Consider the following 26,016-nt stretch of genomic DNA (forward strand, 5'->3'; position numbering starts at 1 on the left):
GGAAGTGAGCCAAATGAAGAAAGAAGGTCTGTGTGCTTGATTAAAAAAATTGTTTATAGACATATACATGGTCTACTGGTCACATGTGTTGAATTCCTCCGAGATCCATGCCTCATTCATTTTTAGAAATGTGAGGTAGTTAACACTGTCGTGAGCTAGGCGAGTACGCTTATCGGTCACAAACCCCCCTGCTGCGCTGAACGTCCTTTCGGACAGGACACTGGATGAGGGGCAAGTCAACAGTTCGATTGCAAATTGGGCAAGCTCTGGCCAGAGGTCAAGCCTGCCCACCCAGTAGTCCAGGGGTTCCTCACTCCTCAGAGCGTCCACATCAGCTGTTAACCCGATGTAGTCGGACACCTGACGGTCTAGGCGTTCCCTGATGCTGGATCCAGATGACACCTGTCGATGGGTCGGCTGAAAGAATGACCTCATATCCGAAGTCACCAACACATCTTCAAACCGGCCTCTTCTTGCAGGCGCTGTTGGATTGGTATCCACAACTCCTTCTCTGGGAGTGGGAATTGCTCCTCTGCCAGCGCTCGCAAAAGCAGAATGCAGCATTTCTCGAAGCAAGGCCTGGAAGTGCTGCATTCTGACAGCCCTCTGCGACGGCGGTAACATTTCCGCCATTTTGTGTTTGTACCGGGGGTCTAAGTACGTTGCCACCCAGTACTGGTCCTTGACCCTTATGCTTTTTATACGGGGGTCCCTATTAAAACACTGGAGCATGAAGGCCCCCATTTGCACTAAAGTGGAAGCGGTGTGGTGGCCTGGCTCCTGCTCATCATCCAGGATAATGTTGTCCTCTTCATTCTCCTCTCCCCATCCACGCACAACAGGGATCCCAGAAAGGTTTAAAGCATGCTCTTCTTGCTCCTCCTCATCCGCCCCGGCACCATCCTCCTCTGACTCCTCTTCAGACTCCTGTTGTTGACTTGTCTCAGATAGAGTAGCCCCCCCTGGGAATTCATCCAGCATTGCGACTTCCTCATCTTCCCGCTCCTGCTCCTCCACAGCTTGATCAATGACACGACGCAATGCACGCTCCATAAAGAAGGCATAAGGTACCATGTCACTGATGGCGCCATGGCTGCGACTGACCAGTTTGGTGATCTCCTCAAATGGCCGCAGAAGTCTGCATGCGTCGCGCATGAGCAGCCACTGGCGCGGTGAAAAAAAAACCAGCTCCCCAGAACCGTTTCTTTCGCAGAGTTCATACAGGTAGATGTTAACTGCATGTTTCTGCTGGAGCAGCCTATCAAGCATATAGAAGGTTGAGTTCCATCGCGTCGGGCAATCGCAAATAAGACGTCTGACCGGCAGATGGTGTTGCCGCTGAATGTCAGCAAGGCGAGCCATGGCCGTGTAAGATCTTCTGAAATGGGCCGAGATTTTCCTTGCCTGCCGCAAGATGTCCTGGACCCCAGGGTATTTGACAAGGAATCGCTGCACGACCAAGTTTAAGACGTGTGCCATGCATGGCACGTGCATGATTTTGCCCTGTTTCAATGCGCTAAGCAGATTGGCACCGTTGTCACACACCACTTTACCAACTGTCAAATTGAGCGGTGTTAGCCACTGATCTGCCTGTGAACGCAAAGCTGAAAGGAGTGCCGGGCCAGTGTGGCTCTTGGCTTCCAGGCACAACAGACGCAGCACGGCATGGCAACGTCTCACCTGGCATGTGGAATAGGTTCTGGGGAGCTTGAGCGGTGCAGCGGAAGAGACGCTAGCAGCAGAAAAGGAGGAGGCAGCTGAGGAGGAGAGGGAGGAGGATGGAGTAGGAGGAGGAGGAGGAGGAGAAGAAGGAGAAGAAGGAGAAGAAGAGTCAGGCCTGCATGCAATCCGTGGCGGTAAAACCAAATCTACGCGGGTGCCACGGGTTACATACTTGACGGCCGTCAGAAGGTTCACCCAGTGGGCAGTAAGTGATATACCTTCCCTGCCCGTTTTTGCTAGACCACGTGTCTGTGGTCAGATGTATCTTGGCACCGACACTGTGTGCCAGAGATACATTCACTTGCCGCTGAACATGGCCATATAGCTCTGGGATGCCCTTCTCTGAGAAATACTTCCTTCCTGGGACCTTCCATTGTGGAGTTCCAATGGCCACAAATTTGCGAAAGGCCTCCGAGTCCACCAGTTTATATGGCAGTAGTTGGCGGGCTATGAGTTCTGACAAGCCAGCCGTCAATCGTTGGGCAAGAGGGTTATCCGGCGTCATCAATTTTTTACGCTCGAACATTAGGCCCACGGAAGCCTGCCTTTTTGCAAAAAAATGTGAGCTTGGCGTGATGGAAGGTGGAGTGGAGGACAATTGTGAGGAGAGAGGAGAAGGAGAAGTAGAAGACGAGGCTGGACGGTGAGAGCCTGCAGTGTGGCTTTATGTGTTACGTTGCTCCCACTTGGCTCGGTGATGGCTGCCCATGTGCCTTCTTAAGGCGGTCGTCCCTAGGTGAGTGTTGGGCTTACCGCGACTAATGCGTTGACTGCAAAGATTGCAGATGGCAACGCTATTGTCAGCAGCAGACACGTTAAAAAAAGCCCACACTGCAGAGCCATGTGCCGGTGTCCTGGGAGCGCCAGATGTGACCGTACATGGTCGATGACTCGCTCCTGATACATTTGCAGTCTGCTTTGTCCCTCCTGTGCAATGTAAGTTAGTCCTGCTTCTCCTCCCTATCTGCTGGTCCATATCTCCCTCTGAACTCCCCTCCTCTTCCTCTCTTGTGGGCACCCACATGACATCACTAGACACGTCATCATCAACGTCACCTTCCCCACCGCTATAAGTAGAGATCTCGGAGTAGGCAGCAACACCGGGGACCAACCTCCTCCTTGGGCTGATCTGGGTACTGTCGTCAGACTGCTGAGTAGCGGTTGTTGCTACCTCCTCTTCCTGATCCAATACCAAGAGTGGCTGCGCATCAGAAATGTCCTCTTGATATGGATCGGAAAATAATTCCTGTGACTCAAGCGGAAGGTATGTGGTGGTGGTGGTGGTGGTGTTGTTGGTGGTAGTGTCTTTGGGGGTGCACATAGCAGAGAGTGAAGAAGAGTGTGCAGATCGAGAGGATGAGGAGGGTGCAGAAGAGTAAGGCTGAGTGAGCCACTCAACCAAGTCTGGTGCGTCCTTTAAAGTAATTGAACGCACCTTCTGCAACTTCCCACTTTGGCTCAAGGCTGTTGCTCCTGCCCTACCCCTTCCACCCCTGCGGAAGGGCCTGCCTCTTCCTCTGCCTGTCATTTTTTAAATGACCCTGTAACAAAACTCTTAGTCCCTATACCGATGAAGGACTGCTGCAGTATAGGGCAGCGGTCACCAGTGGTGCACCTCAACCCTATGTATTGTGGACCGATACCGGTCCTTACAGAACAGCAGACTGTGCCTCACTCAACCCTATGTACTGTAGCACCCTTCACCAAGTTACCAGTCCTTATAAGGACCTTTGTGGACCAAGTAGGTTGTGTGTGACTGATTAGCAGACTGTACGTCAGTCCCTATACCAATGAAGGACTGCTGCAGTATAGGGCAGCGGTCAGCAGTGGTGCACGTCAACCCTATCTATTGTGGACCGATACCAGTCCTTACAGAACGGAAGACTGTACCTCACTCAACCCTATGTACTGTAGCACCCTTCACCAAGTTACCAGTCCTTATAAGGACCTTTGTGGACCAAGTAGGTTGTGTGTGACTGAATAGCAGACTGTACGTCAGTCCCTATACCAATGAAGGACTGCTGCAGTATAGGGCAGCGGTCAGCAGTGGTGTACGTCAACCCTATCTATTGTGGACCGATACCAGTCCTTACAGAACGGCAGACTGTACCTCACTCAACCCTATGTACTGTAGCACCCTAGACAGACCAAGTTACCAGTCCTGATAAAGAGCTTTGTGGAACAAGTGAGTTGTGAATGATTAGCAGACTGCAGCAGAAGGGCAGCAGTCAAGTATAATATTCTTTCTATATTTGGAAGAAAGAATATTATACGTGTACAAGCCTATTACCGTACCACTGATACCAGTCCTGAAAAGAACCTTTGTGGAACTAATAGTAACAGCAACTCTTTAAACTGACCCTCACTGCCTGACACACTGCTTCCTTCCTGTCCCTATACAAACTGGCAAAACAGAGGAGACTGGAACAATTACTGGTCACTTGAATTAGCACTTTTGTGGACCTGATAGTAACAGCTAATGATGATGATGATGACTAATCTGGCTGTCCCTAAAATAGCAGCAGACACAGCGCTCTGTCCCTTTCTCTAAACTGACAAAAGACACTCAGGCTGCTGCAACAATCAGTAGCACAGCAAACCTATATACACCTAACACCTATACCAGTCCTGAAAAGAACTTTTGTGTACCAAATAGCTAGTGGTTTATCTCTCCCTGCTCCAAACAGCAACCTTTCCCTATAGTGACAGAAGAAAGAATGTAAAATGGCTGCCGGATCGGGTGTATTTATAAGTTAGGGGGAATGTCCAAGTGTCCATGTGCTGTCATGTCTCAATTGGCTTTCCTGTACCCCATGATGGATGTGTCATCAGGTCAAAGTTCCTTTACACAGTAAAAACACGGAAGTCCGCCGGTCGAACGGCGCCAATAGTCCGTCGAACTGGCGGACCGCGAACAGCCGAAATTCGCCGTGAAACGACCGCCGGGCGAACTGTTCGGCCATCACTAGTTATTACTATTAGGTCCACAAAAGTCCTTTTAAGGACTGGTATAGGTGTACAGTATATAGGGTTGTAATACTTATAATATACTTTTCTTTCAAATATAGAAAGCATATTATAGTGCACTGCAGTGCTGACCGCTTCTGCAGCTGTCGTTTCTCAAGTGTAGGGAGGGATAGTTTGGTGTTTGGAGCAGGGACAGTCTGCAATTCACTAGCTACTAGGTCCACAAAGGTACTATTAAGGACTGATATAGGTGTACAGTATATAGGGTTGTAATACACGTATAATATACTTTCTTTCAAATATAGAAAGCATATTATAGTGCACTGCATGCAGTGCTGCTGACCGATTCTGCAGCTGTCGTTTCTCAGTGTAGGGACAGTTTGGTTTTTGGAGCAGGGACAGTCTGCAATTCACTAGCTAGCTACTACTAGGTCCACAAAGGTCCTTTTAAGGACTGGTATAGGTGTACTATTTGGTGTGCAGTATATAGGTGTGTAATACATGTATAAAATACTTTCAAATATAGAAAGCATAGTATAGTGCATTTCCACTGTGCAGCATTGTGACTGCTGAGCGGTTCTGCAGCGATACTACAAAGAGTGACAAACGCAATTAGAAAAAAGTATTATAACTGGTGTGATAGACCAGTGGCCCCCCCCCAAAACAACAGATTGATGCATGGTGTTATATACCTTCTTCCACATATACTGCACTTCTCTAAAGACTTTAGTCACAGGGTCATTTAAAAAATGACAGGCAGAGGAAGAGGCAGGCCCTTCCGCAGGGGTGGTAGGGGTAGGGCAGGAGCAACAGGCTTGAGCCAAAGTGGCAAATTGCAGAAGGTGCGTTTGATTACATCACCCTTCTCATCCTCTCGATCTGCACCCCCAAAGACACTACCACCAACACCACCATATACCCTCCGCTTGAGTCACAGGAATTATTTTCCGATCCATCACAAGGCATTGCCGATGCGCAGCCATTCTTGGCATTGGATCAGGAAGAGGAGGTAGCAACAACCGCCACTCAGCAGTCTGACTACAGTACCCAGATCAGCCCAAGGAGGTTGGTCCCGGTGTTGCTGCCTACTCCGAGATCTCTAATTATATCGGTGGGGAAGGTGCCGTTGATGATGACGTGTCTAGTGATGTCACGTGGATGCCCACAAGAGAGGAAGAGGAGGGGAGTTCAGAGGGAGATATGGACCAGCAGATAGGGATGAGAAGCAGGCGAAACTTACATTGCACAGGAGGGACAAACCAGACTGCTAATGTATCAGGAGCGAGGCATCAACCATGTACAGTCACATCGGGTGCTCCCAGGACACCGGCACATGGCTCCGCAGTGTGGGCTTTTTTTAACTTGCCCGCTGCTGACAATAGTGTTGCCATCTGCAGCCTTTGCAGTCAACGCATAAGTTGCGGTAAGCCCAACACTCACATAGGGATGACCGCCTTAAGAAGGCACATGAGCTGCCATTACCGAGCCCAGTGGGAGCAACGGAACCCACAAAGCCACACTCCAGGCTCTCACCATCCAGCCTCTTCTAATTCTTCTCCTCTCTCCTCAGAATTGTCCTCCACTCCACCTTCCATTATGCCGTCCTCATGTTTTTCTGGAAAAAAGCAAGCTTCCATGGGCCAAATGTTCGAGCGTAAAAAAAATGATGACGCCGGATAACCCTCTTGCCCAACGGTTGACCGCTGGCTTGTCAGAACTGTTACCCCTCCAACTACTGCCATATAAACTGGTGGACTCGGAGGCATTTCAAAAATTTGTGGTCATTGGAACACCACAATGGAAGGTCCCAGGAAGGAAGTATTTCTCAGCTGTATGGCCATGTTCAGCGGCAAGTGAATGTATCTCTGGCACACAGTGTCGGTGCCAAGATACATCTGACCACAGAAACGTGGTCTAGCAAACACGGCAGGGAAGATAGACAACTTTTACTGCCCACCGGGTGATTCTTCTGATGGCCGTCAAGCATGTATCCCGTGGCACCCGTGTGGATTTGGTTTTACCGCTATGGATTGCATGCAGGCCTGCCTCTTCTCCTCCTCCTTCAACTCCATCCTCCCTCTCCTCCTCAGCTGACTCCTCCTTTTCCACTGCTAGCGTCTCTTCCGCTGCGCCGCCCAAGATCCCCAGAACCTAATAGACATGCCAGGTGAGACGTTGCCATGCTGTGCTGCGTCTCTTGTGCCTGGAAGCCAAGAGCCACACTGGCCCTGCACTCCTTTCAGCTTTGCGTTCACAGGCAGACCAGTGGCTAACACTGCTCAATTTGACAGTTGGTGAAGTGGTGTGTGACAACGGTGCCAATCTGCTTAGCACATTGAAACTGCGCAAAATTACACACGTGCCATGCATGGCACACGTCTTCAACTTGGTCGTGCAGCGATTCGTTGTCAAATACCCTGGGGTCCAGGACATCTTGCGGCAGGCAAGGAAAATCTCGGCCCATTTCAGAAGATCTTACACGGCCATGGCTCATCTTGCTGACATTCAGCGGCAACACAATCTGCCGGTCAGATGTCTAATTTGCAATTGCCCCGACACGATGGAACGCTATATGCTTAATAGGCTGCTTCAGCAGAAACGTGCAGCTAACGACTACCTGTACGAACTCTGTGGCAGAACAGGTTCTGGGGAGCTCGTTTTTTTTTTCTCAGCGCCAGTGGCTGCTCATGCGTGACGCATGCAGACTTCTGCGGCCATTTGATGAGATCACAAAACTGGTCAGTCGCAGCCATGGCGCCATCAGTGACATTGTACATTATGCCTTCTCTATGGAGTGTGCATTGCGTCGTGTCATTGATCAAGCCCTGGAGGAGCAGGAAGATGAGGAAGTCGCAATGCTGGATGAATTCCCAGGTGGGGCTACTCTGAGAAAAGGCAACAACAGGAGTCTGAAGAGGAGTCAGAGGAGGATGGTGCCGGGGCGGATGAGGAGGAGCAAGAAGAGCATGCTTTAAACCTTTCTGGGATCCCTGTTGTTGTCTGTGGATGGGGAAAGGAGGACGACATTATCCTGGATGATGAGCAGGAGAAAGGCCACCACACCGCTTCCAGTTTAGTGCAAATTGAGGCCTTCATGCTCCAGTGTTTTAACAGGGACCCCCGTATAAAAAGCATAAAGGTCAAGGACCAGTACTGGGTGGCAACGTACTTGGACCCCCGGTACAAACACAAAATGACAGAAATGTTACCACCATCACAGAGGGCTGTCAGAATGGAGCACTTACTTAGAGGAATGCTGCATTCTGCTTTTGCGTGCACTGACAGAGGAATTCCCACTCCCAGAGAAAGAGTTGCAGGTACCAATCCAACAGCGCCTGCAAGAAGAGGGCGGTTTGAAGATGTGTTGGTCACTTCTGATATGAGATCATTCTTTCAGCAGACCCATCGACAGGTGTCATCCGGATCCAGCAGCAGGGAACGCCTAGACCGTCAGGTGTCCGACTACATCGGGTTAACGGCTGATGTGGATGCTCTGAGAAGTGATGAACCCCTGGACTACTGGGTGTGCAGACTTGACCTCTGGCCAGAGCTTGCACATTTGCAATGGAACTGTTGGCTTGCCCCTCGTCCAGTGTCCTGTCCGAAAGGACGTTCAGCGCAGCAGGGGGGATCATGACCGATAAGCGTACTCGCCTAGCTCATGACAGTGTTGACTACCTCACATTTATAAAAATGAGTGAGCCATGGATCTCGGAGGAATTCAACACATGTAACCAGTAGACCATGAATATGCATAACTCTATAAACTATATAATCTAGCACATGGACCTTTTTTCTACCTTTGGCTCACTTCCTTGTACAAAAAAAGCACACTGTACTATATGACCGTACCCTCCTGTTTGAAGAGGTTGAGCGGTGTCATATTTTTGGGTCCCTCAGCGAGTTGCTGGTATCAGTGCTGGTGTCAGTGCTCTCTATCTCAGTGCTGGTGTGGTGTCAGTGCTCTCTATCACGGTGCTGGCGTCAGTGCTCTCTATCTCGATGCTGGCGTCAGTGCTCTCTATCTCGGTGCTGGCGTCAGTGCTCTCTATCTCGGTGCTGGCGTCAGTGCTCTCTATCTCGGTGCTGGCATCAGTGCTCTCTATCTCGGTGCTGGCGTCAGTGCTCTCTATCTCGGTGCTGGCGTCGGTGCTCTCTATCTCGGTGCTGGCGTCGGTGCTCTCTATCTCGGTGCTGGCGTCAGTGCTCTCTATCTCGGTGCTGGCGTCAGTGCTCTCTATCTCGGAGCTGGCGTCAGTGCTCTCTATCTCGGTGCTGGCGTCAGTGCTCTCTATCTCGGTGCTGGCGTCAGTGCTCTCTATCTCGGTGCTGGCGTCAGTGCTCTCTATCACGGTGCTGGCGTCAGTGCTCTCTATTTCGGTGCTGGTGTCAGTGCTCAGTCTCTATCGCGGTGCTGATTTCAGACAGTGAGGGAGATGGCAGCGGAGAAACCAATCAGCAGGCAGTGCCAGCACCATGGCTGAGGATCAGCACTGGACTGGCACCTCCGGACCACTGCAGTGGAGCCCTGCATAGGTGGGGGTAAGGGCTTGGCAGAGGGAGGGGCTCAAGTGCAGGTTGGCACACTGGGACACTGGCACAGGACTGCGCTGCCCTGACTGTGGCACTGATCATCTCCTGCACCCCCTTCATAGCCTGGCCTGACCTTGCCTCTCCTCCATGGCCTTCATGCGCTCCTGAATTGTCAAAATTTCACAGATAAAAAAAAGAATGCTTGTCGTTGTCGATCCCAGATTCACTTAATACTTTTGTTATGTCAGTGTCCATGTTGTGGGACTATGTGTGCACAGCTAGTAAGTATTTTGTGGCTGAAAATATGACCTGGAGGTTTTTAAGGTTCGCCTGCCATTAAAGTGAATGGGGTCCGCCGCGAACCGCAACTTTTGGCCATGTTCACGTTCGGGAAACGTCCCGTCGGAAGTTCGTCCATCACTAGTAGGGATGAGCTTCGTGTTCGAGTCGAACGTACGTTCGACTCGAACATTGGTCGTTCGCCGAATTCCGAACGTTTGGGCCGTTCGCGGCAAAATTCGTGTGGCCCACAATGCACTGCGATGGCGCAGTGCATTGCTGGCTCATGATTGGCCAAGCATGCACTGTGACCCCGCATGCTTGGCCAATCGCAGCGCCAGCAGCGAGGAGAGCCATGATTGGCCACGGGCGTCCTGCCTGTGGCCAATCATAGCTCAGGCTGTGTAGTGCACGCCCCACACTATATAAGGCCGCCTTTGAGGCGGCCTCGTGTAGTGTGTTGGCATCTGAAGCAGTGGGTGTTCTGTGTACCTTCAACACAGTTACACACCAATCGTTTTTGGCTGATTTCCTATCTTGCTCTTGTGTAGTGGTTACTGTCTGTGCCCTGACCGCAGTATACACCACTATATTCACCTCACCTATATAGCTAGTGATCTAGCTTTAATAATAGAGCTTGCAGTCAGTAGTGTTAGGAGATAGTGCGTGCTGTCTGCGTGCTCTGTACCCAGTACATACCACTATAATCCACCTACATAGCTGTTCTCTATTTGAGCCCAATTGCCATCTGCAGGAGTTATTGGAATTTGTGTGTGCTTCTAGCACAGCACAGTATACATCTGTATATACCCCTTTAACTCTGCTGTTTTCTGGTTATTGTCTGCGTGCCCTGACTGCAGTATACACCACTATATTCACCTCACCTATATAGCTAGTGATCTATCTTTAATAATAGAGCTTGCAGTCAGTAGTGTTAGGAGATAGTGCGTGCTGTCTGCGTGCTCTGTACCCAGTACATACCGCTATAATCCACCTACATAGCTGTTCTCTATTTGGGCCCAATTGTCATCTGCAGGAGTTATTGGAAGTTGTGTGTGCTTCCAGCACAGCACAGTATACATCTGTATATACCCCTTTAACTCTGCTGTTTTCTGGTTATTGTCTGCGTGCCCTGACCGCAGTATACACCGTGATATTCACCTCACCTATATAGCTAGTGGTCCATCTTTAATAATAGAGCTTGCAGTCAGTAGTGTCAGGAGATAGTGCGTGCTGTCTGCGTGCTCTGTACCCAGTACATACCGCTATAATCCACCTACATAGCTGTTCTCTATTTGGGCCCAATTGTCATCTGCAGGAGTTATTGGAAGTTGTGTGTGCTTCCAGCACAGCACAGTATACATCTGTATATACCCCTTTATCTCTGCTGTTCTATAAAAAAGGCATCTGCAGGAGTTAGTGGGTGTTGTGTGCCTCCAGCACAATATAAACTACCCAACTACTGTTTTACCCAACTCCCTTCAGGCCATTACCATGTCTGGAAGGCCAGCAAGGAGAGGCAGACAGGCGCGAGCCGATTAAAAGAGGGCAAGCAGGCTCTGTGTCTAGAGACAACAGTGCTGGTCGTGGACGCGGTGCATTGTCATCAGCACGTGGCCATGGGACATGCTTGTCCTTCTTTTCTGCAGCTGGACATGTTGAACCGCAACATGCCAACGACTTGGTAGAGTGGATGACCAAGCCCTCTTCATCCTCCTCATCCTCTCTCACCCAGTCTCAGGGTAGTAGCAAAGCAGCTGCCAACACATCGTCTTCCCTCGTCTCAATGTCATCATCAGTGAATCCTTCCCTAGACCCACCACGTCCTCCTGAGGAGTCTCCTGAACTCTTTGAGCACAGTGTTGGGTACATGCTCCAGGAGGATGCCCAGTGTTTGGTGGGCTCTGATGATGACACTCAGCTAGAGGAAGGCAGTAGCGTGAGCGCAGAGAGAGGGGATGCTCAAGAAGGACAGCAATCTGGCAGTCATGTTCCACAAGCTGCAGCATACTGCCAGGTTTGCTACAGCGATGAAGAGGGAGGGGATGATGAGGGCACTGACTCCACGTGGGTGCCTGGAAGGAGGGAGGAGGAGGAGGAGGCACATGTCCAACGAGGCAGGATGCCCTCCGGGGGTCAGCTTAGGGGCAGCACACCAACTGAATCACCCCGCAGAGCTCCGCCTGCGCAGAGCGCTTCCTCTGCGCGTTATTCTAAAAGTTCTTTGGTGTGGGCCTTTTTTGAGACGAGTGCATCAGATCGCACCGCTGCTATTTGCAACATATGTCTCAAGCGTATCTCACGTGGCCAAAACATCAGCCGCTTGGGCACCACATGCTTGACCAGACATATGTTGACCTGCCATGCAGCTCGTTGGCAAGCGTACCTCAAAGACCCACACCAAAGAACAAAGCGGACCTCTCCTTGCTCCTCATCAGCTGGCATCTCCAACCCCACTAGACCTTCAGTCCTCTCTGAAACCTGCTCTGAGAGGAATGAAGGTGAAGAATTAGGTGTGTCACTGCCAAGTGCTTCCGGGAACTCTGCTAGTGGTACATCCACATCCGATTATAGCAGGCAAATGTCCCTGCCCCAGCTGCTGGACCGGCGGAAGAAGTTTACTCCCAGCCATCCACATGCCCAGCGGTTGAATGCTAGCTTGGCTAAATTGCTAGCACTTCAACTGCTGCCTTTTCAGTTGGTAGACTCGGCCCCCTTCCGTGAGTTTGTACAATGTGCGGTTCCTCAGTGGCAGGTCCCCAAACGCCACTTTTTCTCACGGAAGGCGATTCCGGCTCTCTACCGGCATGTGGAAGGCAATGTCCTTGCCTCGCTGGACAGGGCGGTCAGCGGTAAGGTGCATATTACCGCTGACTCATAGTCCAGCAGGCATGGACAGGGACGTTACCTGTCTTTCACGGCCCATTGGGTCACACTTCTGGCTGCTGGGAAGGATGCAAGACAAGGTGCAGTAGTGTTGGAGGTTGTTCCGCCACCACGCCTCCAAAATGCTACTATTGGTTGTGACACACCTCTCTCCTCCACCCACTCCTCTTCTTCTTCCTCCATGGCCTCTTCCAGTGCTCTGTCCTCAGAACCAGCGGTGCTCCGTAGGCGTTCCAGGAGCTACGCAAGTACGCAGGCAAAACGATGCCATGCCGTGCTTGCGCTGGTTTGTTTGGGGGACAGGAGCCACACTGGGGCGGATGTTTTGTCAGCTCTGCAGGGGCAGGCCGAGAGGTGGTTGACGCCACGCCAGCTTAAGCCAGGAATGGTGGTTTGCGACAATGGCACCAACCTCCTCTCCGCCCTCCGACAGGGACAACTGACCCATGTGCCCTGTGTAGCTCACGTCCTTAACCTGGTGGTGCAGCGGTTCTTGGGCAGGTACCCCGGCTTACATGATGTCCTGAAGCAGGCCAGGAAAGTCTGTGTGCATTTCCGCCGATCATTTAATGCCTGTGCTCGGCTGGCTGAGCTCCAAAAGGAGTTGAACCTGCCCAAGAACCGCCTTATATGTGACATGCCCACCAGATGGAACTCAACATTGGCCATGCTGCAGCGGCTGCACACGCAGCAGAGGGCCATCAATGAGTACCTGTGAGACTACGGCACCAGGACAGGGTCAGGGGAGCTTGGTTTGTTCTCACCACGCCAGTGGGGCATGATCAGGGATGCATGCACTGTCCTGTCACCGTTTGAGGAGGCCACAAGGATGGTGAGCAGTGACAGTGCATGCATCAGTGACACTGTACCTCTTGTCCACCTCTTGGAGCATACGCTGCGTGGAATAATGGACAGGGCACTTGAGGCAGAACAGAGGCAGGAAGAGGAGGACTTCCTTGCCTCTCAAGGCCCCCTTTATCCAGACAGTGTTCCTGCTGTGCCACCCATCACACAGGAAGAGGGTGAGGAGGAGGAAGAGGAGGAGGAGGATGATTGTGTCAGCATGGAGGTGGAGGCTGGCACTCAGCATCAGCAGCAGCAGCAGTCTTATAGGGATGATTTACAGTCCCAAGAAACACGTGGACTTGTACGTGGCTGGGAGGAGGTAGCTGCGGATCATGTTGTCCTTAGTGACCCAGAGGACTCCGGACCGAATGCCTCAGCTAACCTACGCTGCATGGCCTCCCTGATCCTGCAAATCCTGCGGAAGGATCCTCGTATTCTTCGGATCAAGGAGAGGGACCATTACTGGCTGGCCACTCTCCTTGATCCACGGTACAAGGGTAAGGTTGCCGACCTTATCTTGCCATCGCAGAGGGAGCAGAGGATGAGACATCTCCGGGAGGCCTTGCAGAAAGCTCTGTGCAACGCGTTCCCAGAGACTGGGAGGTCACAAACTCCTGGTCCTGGACAACGTGTTGCTGAGGCATTAGTCAGAAGGAGCGGTGGAGAAGGTGGCCGTCTGACTGATGCTTTCAGACAATTTTTTAGTCCGCAGCCCCAAGGTATGATTGGTTACAGCACCCATCGCCAGCGTTTAATTTACATGGTGCAGGAATACCTAGGGGCAAGGTCAGACTTGGACACCTTTCCCACTGAAAATCCTCTGGCTTACTGGGTCTTGAGGATGGATCACTGGCCAGAGCTTGCACAGTATGCAATTGAGCTACTGGCCTGTCCTGCATCCAGCGTTCTTTCGGAACGCACCTTCAGTGCTGCTGGTGGCTTTGTTACCGATCACAGGGTGCGCCTGTCCACCGAATCAGTTGATCGACTGACCTTCATCAAGATGAATCAGTCTTGGATCACCCACAGCTACCAAGCACCTGAAGCTGATGTAACCGAATAATTTTTTTTGAAATACCACATCCCTTCAAGACTGCCTATGCTGATGCTGAGTGACTGTCCTGTTATGTTGATTGTCTATCCTCTTCCTCCTCCGCTGATATGTTGGAAGAACATTTTTAGTTCTGGGTGATGCCAGCAGCCCAATTTTTCAGCCCCTGTTTAACAGGGGCGTTTATTACAATTTTTGATGCAATGCTTTGCAGCAGGGCTAATTCCTGCAATAAAACTAGAGTATATGGCAGAGGTTGCAGTGTGACGGCACCAGCACCAGTGCCTAAGGCCCAATTTTTCTGCCCCTGTTTAACAGGGGCGTTTAAGTACAATTTTTGATGCAATGCTTTGCAGCAGGGCTAATTCCTGCAATAAAACTATAGTATATGGCAGAGGTTGCAGTGTGATGGCACCAGCACCAGTGCCTAAGGCCCAATTTTTCTGCCCCTGTTTAACAGGGGCGTTTAAGTACAATTTTTGATGCAATGCTTTGCAGCAGGGCTAATTCCTGCAATAAAACTAGAGTATATGGCAGAGGTTGCAGTGTGATGGCACCAGTGCCTAAGGCCCAATTTTTCTGCCCCTGTTTAACAGGGACATGTAATTACAATTCTTGATATAATATTTCACAGGAGGGCCCCTTCCTGTGCCCACCGAGAGTAACGGTGAGGACTTATAGTGTTGTGGCACCAGCACCACAACCACCAAAGGTCAATTTTTCTACCACTGTTCAACAATGGCATGTAATTACAATTCTTGACATAATCGTTCACAGCAGGGCGCTCCAGCGCCCACCAAGAGTCACTTTCAGGGCTTACAATGTTGTGGCAAAACCAACACCTTGTTCCGCCATTTCTGCAGAGCATATAGGGCAGGCCCCTACTTACTAACATCCAACTTACAAACATCAGACAGCAGCAAGTGAGATGAAAAAAGATGGACGACAAAACAAATTATACAGGGGTGATAACCCTTCCCTATGTTTTCCAAAAAGCTTAAAAATAGTATTTTTTGACTGGAGCTACACTTAAAAAATGTACCAGTTGAAAATTACAAACAGATTCAACTTAACACAAAAAACCTACACAGTCCCTGTCTTGTTTGCACCGCCTGTATACTGCTGTTCTGAGTATATAGGGCCTGGGGGCCACACGCATTTCCTTTTTTTAATATGGGTACGGGGTTCCCCTTAATATGCGTACAAGACCCAAATAGGCTGGTAATGGGCAGGGAGGGCTACCCATGCCATTTTTCTGAATGATTTTCAACCATATTGCAGGAACCAGATATAACATTAAAACCGCAAGCAGTTTTAAATGGTGTTATTTCCGTTTAATGTCATTTTGTGCAGGGACTGTTCTAAACACGGGAAACACATGGCACTTCACAGGCATACTACAGACACCCCCCGGGCACCATATTTAAAGGGATATTTCACTTTTTTTTTCACTTTAATCGTCATTAAAATCAGTGCTCCCGCCAAAACGGCCGTTTTTAAAACCTTTTTTTGCATTGACCCATGTCCCCTGAGGCAGGAGGCAGGTCCCCAAACCCTTTTTAGGATAGTATCTTGCATATTAGCCGTTAAAATTAGCACTTTCCATTTCGAACGTTCGAGTCCCATAGACTTCAATGGGGTTCTAACGTTCGTTTCGAACGCGGGGTCCGTTCGAAAGTTCTGGTGCGAACCGAACCGGGGGGTGTTCGGCTCATCCCTAATCACTAGTAATTACTAAGGCAGTAAGAAACGTTGTTTTACTGCATATACAAACTGATTTTACTGTTTAGTTTCACTTTAAAGGAATTTGAGTTTAAGTATCTAAAAAACACTGCTGCTGGCCAAATTAAATTAAAAATATATATATATTTTTTTTATAATTGGTTAATGTTCCCCAGGCATACCCCATTACTATTTTTCACACCCTTTTTGCATATTAGTCCAGAAAATTGGCCTTTTTTAATTTGACAGATTCAGCGCCCATGGATTTTGGAGGGAGTTTGGCATCCAAATTTCTTTGAAGTTTGGTGTACCCCTGCCTAACCTAACCCTGTACAGTTTGGCTCATTGCTATATGTGTTCATACAAATGAGTCATTTCAATTAAACAGCTATGTAGTTACGTACACTCATAATGTACAGTATGGTGACCATATTTACACAGCACTGGACCATGGCAGTGGCCTTCTCTCCATGCCAGGTGTCATTTTATAAAAACAAGTAGCCAAGGGCGGTATTTTGCCCCTTGCTTGTCCTTTACTGGAAATAAAAGAAGATTGAGAAGAGTTATTACAGAAGAAGGATACTTTACCCATAGTTTCATATCCAGCTACAGAAAGTGTCATTCGGATCGTGTCATTAGAGTATCTGCTTTGTAGTTTATACCATCCAGAGTCGAGTTTCTGCACATTATGAAGAATGATGGAGGCATTCTCTGGAAAGAATGAAATATCTCTAATCCTTCCCCCCATCCCATAGGGCTTTCCGGAGCAATTCTGAAAAAATCCCTCTGAAGCCAATGAACAATTCTCCCCGCTGAAGAACAGGATAAGACCTCCATTATGCTGCCACTTAAATGATGGATTGAAGCCATTCCAGTCTTCTCTGTGGATAAAATACGTTGTGGGCAGCAGTACAGAACTGCCGGCTGTGGTGTTGATCAGGTCATAGAATCCTTTTAGTTGTATGCTTGCCTGGTCCATGCCTAAAATCAGAAAGCATATTTGTAGATTGAGGACACATACTTTTGTTTATTTCTTTTAAACCTTACAGACTGAAAAAGAAGAGATTACAATGTAACTGAGGGTCAAATGTTAAACTTATGGGTTCCCATCAGAAAAAAAACTATTTTGAACGTAATTCACACAGCATAAGCGTGAACGATACTCTAAAACAGTGGTTCTCAACCTGGGGAGTCGAATGATGATTTGCCAGGGGTCACCAAATCGTTGGCTGTTCCTGAAGCCCACACCGCTCTCCCAGCCCTTTTGCGGCCGCCCAGCTGTCCCTGGAGCCCGTGGCCGCCCACTAAGCCCCTTCGCAGCCGCCCATTCAGTTCACGGCATGGCTGGGGGGCAGAGACTAGAGGTCTGCTGACTGGTGAGGAATGTGAAGTGGAAGGGGCTGGAGGAGACCCTATCTCCTAATATCGGCACAGGTGATACTGCTACGAGACACCACAAAAGTCAGAGACCTAGTGAAGCCGGAGACACAGTGAGTAACACTACCTGTGATTATAGTTGCTATTAAAAGTTCCCACTACAGTTCTCAGATCAGCAGATTACCTTCATCAAGAGTACCCAAGTTGGTTGATCAGAACTCCCCGCCAACACTGCCACTTATCCCATTCCTCCCACCAAGGAGTAAGAGAAGGAATAAAAATAGAGAATACATGTAATCGAGTGGAAAAGGGGGGGGGGGGGCAATACTGTACAAGTGGAAGGGACTCAGGGAATGCTAAATGTCTGTGGGTTAGGGGCGCAAATTACTTGTCCTGCCTTGGGTGCTGACAACCCATGCTATGAAAATAATTTTACGGTTAGGGGTCCCCACAACTTGGGAAATTTTATCAAGGGGTCACGGCACTAGTGGAGTTGAGAACTACTACTCTAAAACATGGATGTTGTGGAACATGTTTGTCTTGTGAGGAAGAGAAGGCTCTTTTTGATGAATAGAGTGCTCATTGTTGGTGACTCCTGGGTAGGGATGAGCTTCGTGTTCGAGTCGAACATACGTTCGACTCGAACATCGGCTGTTCGCCCGTTCGGCGAATTCCGAACGTTATGGGCCGTTCGCGCCAAATTCGTGTGGCGCTCAAGGCCCACAATGCACTGCGTCATCGCAGTGCATTGCTGGCTCATGATTGGCCAAGCATGCACTGTGACCCCGCATGCTTGGCCAATCACAGCGCCAGCAGCGAGGAGAGCCATGATTGGCCACAGGCAGGATGCCTGTGGCCAATCATAGCTCAGGCTGTGTAGTACACGCCCCACACTATATAAGGCCGCCAGCGCGGCGGCCTAGTGTAGTGCGTTGGCGTCTGAAGCAGTTAGTGGGTGTTCTGTGTACCTTCAACACAGTACACACCGATCGTTATCGGCCGATTTTCGATCTTGCTCTTCTGTAGTGGTTGTTGTCTGCTTACCCTGACCGCAGTATACACCGCTATATTCACCTCACCTATATAGCTAGTGATCTATCTTTTATAATTGAGCTTGCAGTCAGTAGTGTTAGAAGCTTGTGCGTGCTGTCTGCGTGCTCTGTACCCAGTACACACCGCTATATCCACCTACATAGCTCTTCTCTATTTGAGCCCACTTGCCATCTGCAGGAGTTATTGGAAGTTGTGTGTGCCTCCAGCACAGCACAGTATACATCTGTATATACCCCTTTATCTCTGGTGTTTTATAAAAAAGGCATCTGCAGGAGTTAGTGGGTTTTTTGTGCCTCCAGCACAATATACACCTGTATCTACCCTTTATTGCTGTTTTCTAATAGAGGCATCTGCAGGGCTTAGTGGGTGTTGTGTGACTCAATTACAGTATACCCCTTTATCTCTGGTGTTCTATAATAAAGGCATCTGCAGGAGTTAGTGGGTGTTGTGTGACTCCAGCACAATATACACCTGTATCTACCGTTTATTGCTGTTCTCTAATAGAGCCATCTGCAGGGCTTAGTGGGTGTTGTGTGACTCCATTACACTGCCGTTTTACCCAACTCCCTTCAGGCCATTACCATGTCTGGAAGGCCAGCAAGGAGAGGCAGACAGGCGCGAGCCGATAAAAGAGGACAAGCAGGCTCTGTGTCTAGAGACAACAGTGCTGGTCGTGGACACGGTGCATTGTCATCAGCACGTGGCCATGGGACACACTTGTCCTTTTCGGCAGCTGGACATGTTGAACCGCAACATGCCAACGACTTGGTAGAGTGGATGACCAAGCCCTCTTCATCCTCCTCATCCTCTCTCACCCAGTCTAAGGGTACTAGCAAAGCAGCTGCCAACGCATCGTCTTCCCTCCTCTCAATGTCATCATCAGTGACTCCTTCCCTAGACCCACCACGTCCTCCTGAGGAGTCTCCTGAACTCTTTGAGCACAGTGTTGGGTACATGCTCCAGGAGGATGCCCAGTGTTTTGTGGGCTCTGATGATGACACTCAGCTAGAGGAAGGCAGTAGCGTGAGCGCAGAGAGAGGGGATGCTCAAGAAGGACAGCAATCTGGCAGTCATGTTCCACAAGCTGCAGCATACTGCCAGTTTTGCTACAGCGATGAAGAGGGAGGGGATGATGAGGGGACTGACTCCACCTGGGTGCCTGGTAGGAGAGAGGAGGAGGGACATGTCCAACGAGGCAGGATGCCCTCCGGGGGCCAGCTTAGGGGCAGCACACCGACTGAATCACACTGCAGAGCTCCACCTGTGCAGGGCGCTGCCTCTGCGCGTTATTCTAAAAGTTCTTTGGTGTGGGCCTTTTTTGAGACGAGTGCATCAGATCGCAACATATGTCTCAAGCGTATCTCGCGTGGCCAAAACATCAGCCGCTTGGGCACCACATGCTTGACCAGACATATGTTGACCTGCCATGCAGCTCGTTGGCAAGCGTACCTCAAAGACCCACACCAAAGAACAAAGCGGACCTCTCCTTGCTCCTCATCAGCTGGCATCTCCAACCCCACTAGACCTTCAGTCCTCTCTGAAACCTGCTCTGAGAGGAATGAAGGTGTAGAATTAGGTGTGTCACAGCCAAGTGCTTCCGGGAACTCTGCTAGCGGTACACCCACGTCCGATTATAGCAGGCAAATGTCCCTGCCCCAGCTGCTGGACCGGCGAAAGAAGTTCACTCCCAGCCATCCACATGCCCAGCGGTTGAATGCTAGCTTGGCTAAATTGCTAGCACTTCAACTGCTGCCTTTTCAGTTGGTAGACTCGGCCCCCTTCCGTGAGTTTGTACAATGTGCGGTTCCTCAGTGGTAGGTCCCCAAACTTTTTCTCACGGAAGGCGATTCCGGCTCTCTACCGGCATGTGGAAGGCAATGTCCTTGCCTCGCTGGACAGGGCGGTCAGCGGTAAGGTGCATATTACTGCTGACTCATGGTCCAGCAGGCAAGGACAGGGATGTTACCTGTCTTTCACGGCCCATTGGGTCACTCTTCTGGCAGCTGGGAAGGATGCAGGAGAAGGTGCAGTAGTGTTGGAGGTTGTTCCGCCACCACGCCTCCAAAATGCTACTATTGGTTGTGACACACCTCTCTCCTCCACCCACTCCTCTTCTTCTTCCTCCATGGCCTCTTCCAGTGCTCTGTCCTCAGAACCAGCGGTGCTCCGTAGGCGTTCCAGGGGCTACGCAAGTACGCAGGCAAAACGATGCCATGCCGTGCTTGCGCTGGTTTGTTTGGGGGACAGGAGCCACACTGGGGCGGATGTTTTGTCAGCTCTGCAGGGGCAGGCCGAGAGGTGGTTGACGCCACGCCAGCTTAAGCCAGGAATGACAATGGCACCAACCTCCTCCTCTCCGCCCTCCAACAGGGACAACTGACCCATGTGCCCTGTGTAGCTCACGTCCTTAACCTGGTGGTGCAGCGGTTCTTGGGCAGGTACCCCGGCTTACAGGATGTACTGAAGCAGGCCAGGAAAGTCTGTGTGCATTTCCGCCGATCATTTAATGCCTGTGCTCGGCTGGCTGAGCTCCAAAAGGAGTTGAACCTGCCCAAGAACCGCCTTTTATGTGACATGCCCACCAGGTGGAACTCAACGTTGGCCATGCTGCAGCGGCTGCACACGCATCAAAGAGTACCTGTGCGAATACGGCACCAGGACAGGGTCAGGGGAGCTTGGTTTTTTCTCACCACGCCAGTGGGGCATGATCAGGGATGCATGCACTGTCCTGTCACCGTTTGAGGAGGCCACAAGGATGGTGAGCAGTGACAGTGCATGCATCAGTGACACTGTACCTCTTGTCCACCTCTTGGAGCATACGCTGCATGGAATAATGGACAGGGCACTTGAGGCAGAACAGAGGCAGGAAGAGGAGGACTTCCTTGCCTCTCAAGGCCCCCTTTATCCAGACAGTGTTCCTGCTGTGCCACCCATCACACAGGAAGAGGATGAGGAGGAGGAAGAGGAGGAGGAGGATGATTGTGTCAGCATGGAGGTGGAGGCTGGCACTCAGCATCAGATGCAGCAGTCTTGTAGGGATGATTTACAGTCCCAAGAAACACGTGGACTTGTACGTGGCTGGGAGTAGGTAGCTGCGGATCATGTTGCCCTTAGTGACCCAGAGGACTCCGGACCGAATGCCTCAGCTAACCTACGCTGCATGGCCTCCCTGATCCTGCAAAGCCTACGGAAGGATCCTCGTATTCTTCGGATCAAGGAGAGGGACCATTACTGGCTGGCCACTCTCCTTGATCCACGGTACAAGGGTAAGGTTGCCGACCTTATCTTGCCATCGCAGAGGATGAGACATCTCCGGGAGGCCTTGCAGAAAGGTCTGTGCAACGCGTTCCCAGAGACTGGGAGGTTACAAACTCATGGTCCTGGACAACTTGTTGCTGAGGCATCGGTCAGAAGGAGCGGTGGAGAAGGTGGCCGTCTGACTGATGCTTTCAGACAATTTTTTAGTCCGCAGCCCCAAGGTATGATCGGTTCCAGCAACCATCGCCAGCGTCTGATTTACATGGTGCAGGAATACCTAGGGGCAAGGTCAGACTTGGACACCTTTCCCACCGAAAATCCTCTGGCTTACTGGGTCTTGAGGATGGATCACTGGCCAGAGCTTGCACAGTATGCAATTGAGCTACTGGCCTGTCCTGCATCCAGCGTTCTTTCGGAACGCACCTTCAGTGCTGCTGGTGGCTTTGTTACCGATCACAGGGTGCGCCTGTCCACCGAATCAGTTGATCGACTGACCTTCATCAAGATGAATCAGTCTTGGATCACCCACAGCTACCAAGCACCTGAAGCTGATGTAACCGAATAATTTTTTTTGAAATATCACATCCCTTCAAGACTGCCTATGCTGATGCTGAGTGACTGTCCTGTTATGTTGATTGTCTATCCTCTTCCTCCTCCGCTGATATGTTGGAAGAACATTTCTGGTTCTGGGTGATGCATAACGCCCAATTTTTCTGCCCCTGTTTAACAGGGGCGTTTAAGTACAATTTTTGATGCAATGCTTTGCAGCAGGGCTAATTCCTGCAATAAAACTAGAGTATATGGGAGAGGTTGCAGTGTGGTGGCACCAGCACCAGTGCCTAAGGCCCAATTTTTCTGCCCCTGTTTAACAGGGACTAGTAATTACAATTCTTGATATAATATTTCACAGGAGGGCCCGTTCCTGTGCCCACCCAGAGTAACTGTGAGGACTTATAGTGTTGTGGCATCAGCAGCACCACAACCACCAAAGGTCAATTTTTCTACCACTGTTCAACAATGGCATGTAATTACAATTCTTGATATAATCGTTCACAGCAGGGCCCTCCAGCGCCCACCAAGAGTCACTTTGAGGGCTTACAATGTTGTGGCAAAACCAACACCTTGTTCCGCCATTTCTGCAGAGCATATAGGGCAGGCCCCTACTTTCAAACATCCAACTTACAAACATCTCCTACTTGCAAACGGAAGGAGACAACAGCAAGTGAGATGAAAAAAGATGGACGACAAAACAAATTATACAGGGGTGATAACCCTTCCCTATGTTTTCCAAAAAGCTTAAAAATAGTTTTTTTGACTGGAGCTACACTTTAAAAATGTACCAGTTGAAAATTACAAACAGATTCAACTTAACACAACAAACCTACACAGTCCCTGTCTTGTGTGCACCGCCTGTATACTGCTGTTCTGGGTATATAGGGCCTGGGGGCCACACGCATTTCTTTTTTTTAATATGGGTACAGGGTTCCCCTTAATATGCGTACAAGACCCAAATAGGCTGGTAATGGGCAGGGAGGGCTACCCATGCCATTTTTCTCAATGATTTTCAACCATATTGCAGGAACCAGATATAACATTAAAACCGCAAGCAGTTTTAAATGGTCTTATTTCCGTTTAATGTCATTTTGTGCAGGGACTGTTCTAAATACGGGAAACACGTGGCACTTCACAGGCATACTACAGACACCCCCCAAGCACCATATTTAAAGGAATATTTCATTATTTTTTTTTCACTTTAATCGTCATTAAAATCAGTGCTCCTGCCAAAACGCCCATTTTTAAAAACATTTTAGGCATTGACCCATGTCCCCCGGGGCAGGAGCCAGGTCCCCAAACCCTTTTTAGGACAGTATCTTGCATATTAGCCGTTAAAATTAGCACTTTTAATTTCGAACGTTCGAGTCCCATAGACTTCAATGGGGTTCTAAAGTTCGTTCGAATTTGGGGTCCGTTCGAAAGTTCTGGTGCGAACCGAACCGGGGGGTGTTCGGCTCATCCCTACTCCTGGGTTTCTCCGCTGAGATATACTACCAGTCTTTCAATATAATTTATTTATTTATTTTCTCTCTTCCCCTCCCTTTGGACCACCTGGCCTCTCTCATCTATCCTACGCTTCTTTTTCTTCAAGTATATTTAAAAATGTTTGGTTTGGTGGTGTCTGTTTCTTAGGGTATCCAGTGCTATGATAATTCCCAGTCCTATACAGACATGGGAGGGTTGTTTATATCTCATAGGTACGGGCTAAATGTTGCATTTTGGTGTCTCGATGCTACCTATTGCTTGGATGTACTTATGCTATGTTTACTGATATACCGCTGTTTCTTTATTATTGTCTTGTTGACATGGAACTGCCTTTCTACTGAAAATAAAATATATAAAAAAAATATGTTTTTCATTCTAGCCGAGTAATTATGTCTGATTTTAAGTTTTGCCCTGTACGCTAGAGTGAAAAATAATTCAGGATCCATATTTACAGGTAACTCTAAATTAGTGAGCTGTAAAGATTTAAAAGCATCAGCTATGGAAATTCTTAGGTATCGTAATTTGTCATTGGTTTCCTAAGGCCGCGTACACACGCGGGGACTGTTCGCCCAACTTTGTCCGTCAAACAGTTTCGGCAAACAGTCCGCTCAAAATTAGCATGGACGGACATGGCCACACACGACGGACGAACAGTTTGCTGAAACCGTGCGCGATGACGTGAACGGCACGTACGACGGGACGAAAAATACGACGTCCTATACACTGCATTATAACTTTCGGCGTGAAAATCCTTTCTGAGCATGCGCGGAACTTTGTTTGACGAACAAGCCTACACACAAGCGGACTGTTCGCTGAAACAAGGTTTCAGCGGACAGTTTTTCGGAAATTCCGAAAAACCTTGTCCGTCAAACTGTCCGCTGAAACTGTCCGCTGAAAGCCCACACACGAGCGGACTGTCCGCCCAAACACTGTTCAGCGGACAAAGTTGGGCGAACAGTCCGCCCGTGTGTACGCGGCCTGACACAAGTGATTTTTAGATTCTGTGTCTATTTACTCAACTCAGTCTCACTTTTGATATTTTATAGGAAATGTGGAATTTTATTGTGTGTGTGCGCACTAAAATTAATTAGTATGTTTCTCTTTTTTTTTTTTTTTTTTTTTAACTGAAATTATACTGTGCATCTGATATAGGGTTATACATCTAGCACATGGTTGCATTAATATTACATAAAAAACTTCAACTACCATAATTACATTCTATGGGTCCTTTTGTGTTCAGAAAATATATATTTTGGAGTTTAAGTGCATTTAAGCATGGGTGTGAAAATTGCAAAATAAAATAAACAAAATAAAAATAAGGCTCTGGCAGCATAGGGATTAAAGGCAGATCTTTGCTTGCTGTAGGTATGGTGGAGATGTCTAACATAATTAAATCCTATGTTACAGTAATAACTAAACGTCCTCATTAAAAATATTGGAAAAACTCATAGCTTTAACTATTGGGAATATGTTTCTCTATATTTTCAGAAATGTGAGCAAGGGATAATAAACTAAAAGCAGTATATTATATTTTATTTAATTTTTTTTTAATTCTGCCAAAAGATAAATATGTATTGTGCTGCATATAGTGAAGGGAAGAAAATGTTCTTACCATAAAGGGTTAAAAGCCAAAGAGTCCGGTAAAGGTTATATGTGGCCATCTTCGCACACGGCTGATCTTCATGTACGGAAGTGTGAGTAGGTACATGACTATACAGATTTAAAACCACTAGCTACTCCTCAAACCTTATATAGAAAATGTCAGGTGATAAATAGTAAGTCCATCAAACAAAAGACATTTGAAAGATCTGAACAATTTAAAGGGATAAGCGCACTTCATAAGCGCAAGTCATAACCTTAGAAATAGGATTCGAAAAAAAAAATCTTTAACCTGTTAGTAGACTGTAAACTATTATAAGCAGAATCATCTCAACCCTCTTGTACTGAAGTGTATTGTAACTGTATTGTCTCTCATTATATTATAAAGTGCTGCGCAAACTGTTGGCGCTATAAAAATCCTGTATAATAATAACCAAACAAAAGAAAACAGGTTTAAAATATAAAAGTATAGAAAAATTTCACAGATTAAGGAAAAAGGCATCTTGTAAATGAATGAATCTTAATTTAATCCTAAACCCTGGCTTCTCCCTTTTCCTCTTCTGTCCAGCACACCATCCCCCTGGGACTTGTAGTCCCATACAGTTCTCCACTTAATAGAAGCTGTTTCCTGGCTTCTACATCCCTCCATAATTTCCACTCACAGTGTCTCTGTATCCTGAGCC

At 48.8% G+C, this 26,016-nt stretch overlaps 1 protein-coding gene across 2 annotated transcripts in view; it reads right to left on the bottom strand.

Moving 5' to 3' along the window:
• LOC143961018 (uncharacterized) overlaps positions 1–25,478 on the bottom strand; it is a 32,937-nt gene extending 7,459 nt beyond the window's left edge. For both annotated transcript variants that reach the window (XM_077470128.1, XM_077470127.1), the window contains exons 1-2: positions 25,347–25,478; positions 16,595–16,987 (exon numbers count right to left, since the gene is read on the bottom strand). In XM_077470128.1, coding sequence (XP_077326254.1) covers positions 16,595–16,987; positions 25,347–25,395 — 442 coding nt within the window. In that variant the 5' untranslated portion in view covers positions 25,396–25,478. The remainder of the gene's footprint in view (positions 1–16,594; positions 16,988–25,346) is intronic.
• Positions 25,479–26,016: the final 538 nt, after the last annotated feature.

Source organism: Lithobates pipiens, unplaced genomic scaffold (genome assembly GCF_037356315.1).
Source record: "Lithobates pipiens isolate NorthernLeopardFrog02 unplaced genomic scaffold, aLitPip1_a1.2 Scaffold_8, whole genome shotgun sequence".
Lineage (NCBI taxonomy): Eukaryota > Metazoa > Chordata > Amphibia > Anura > Ranidae > Lithobates > Lithobates pipiens.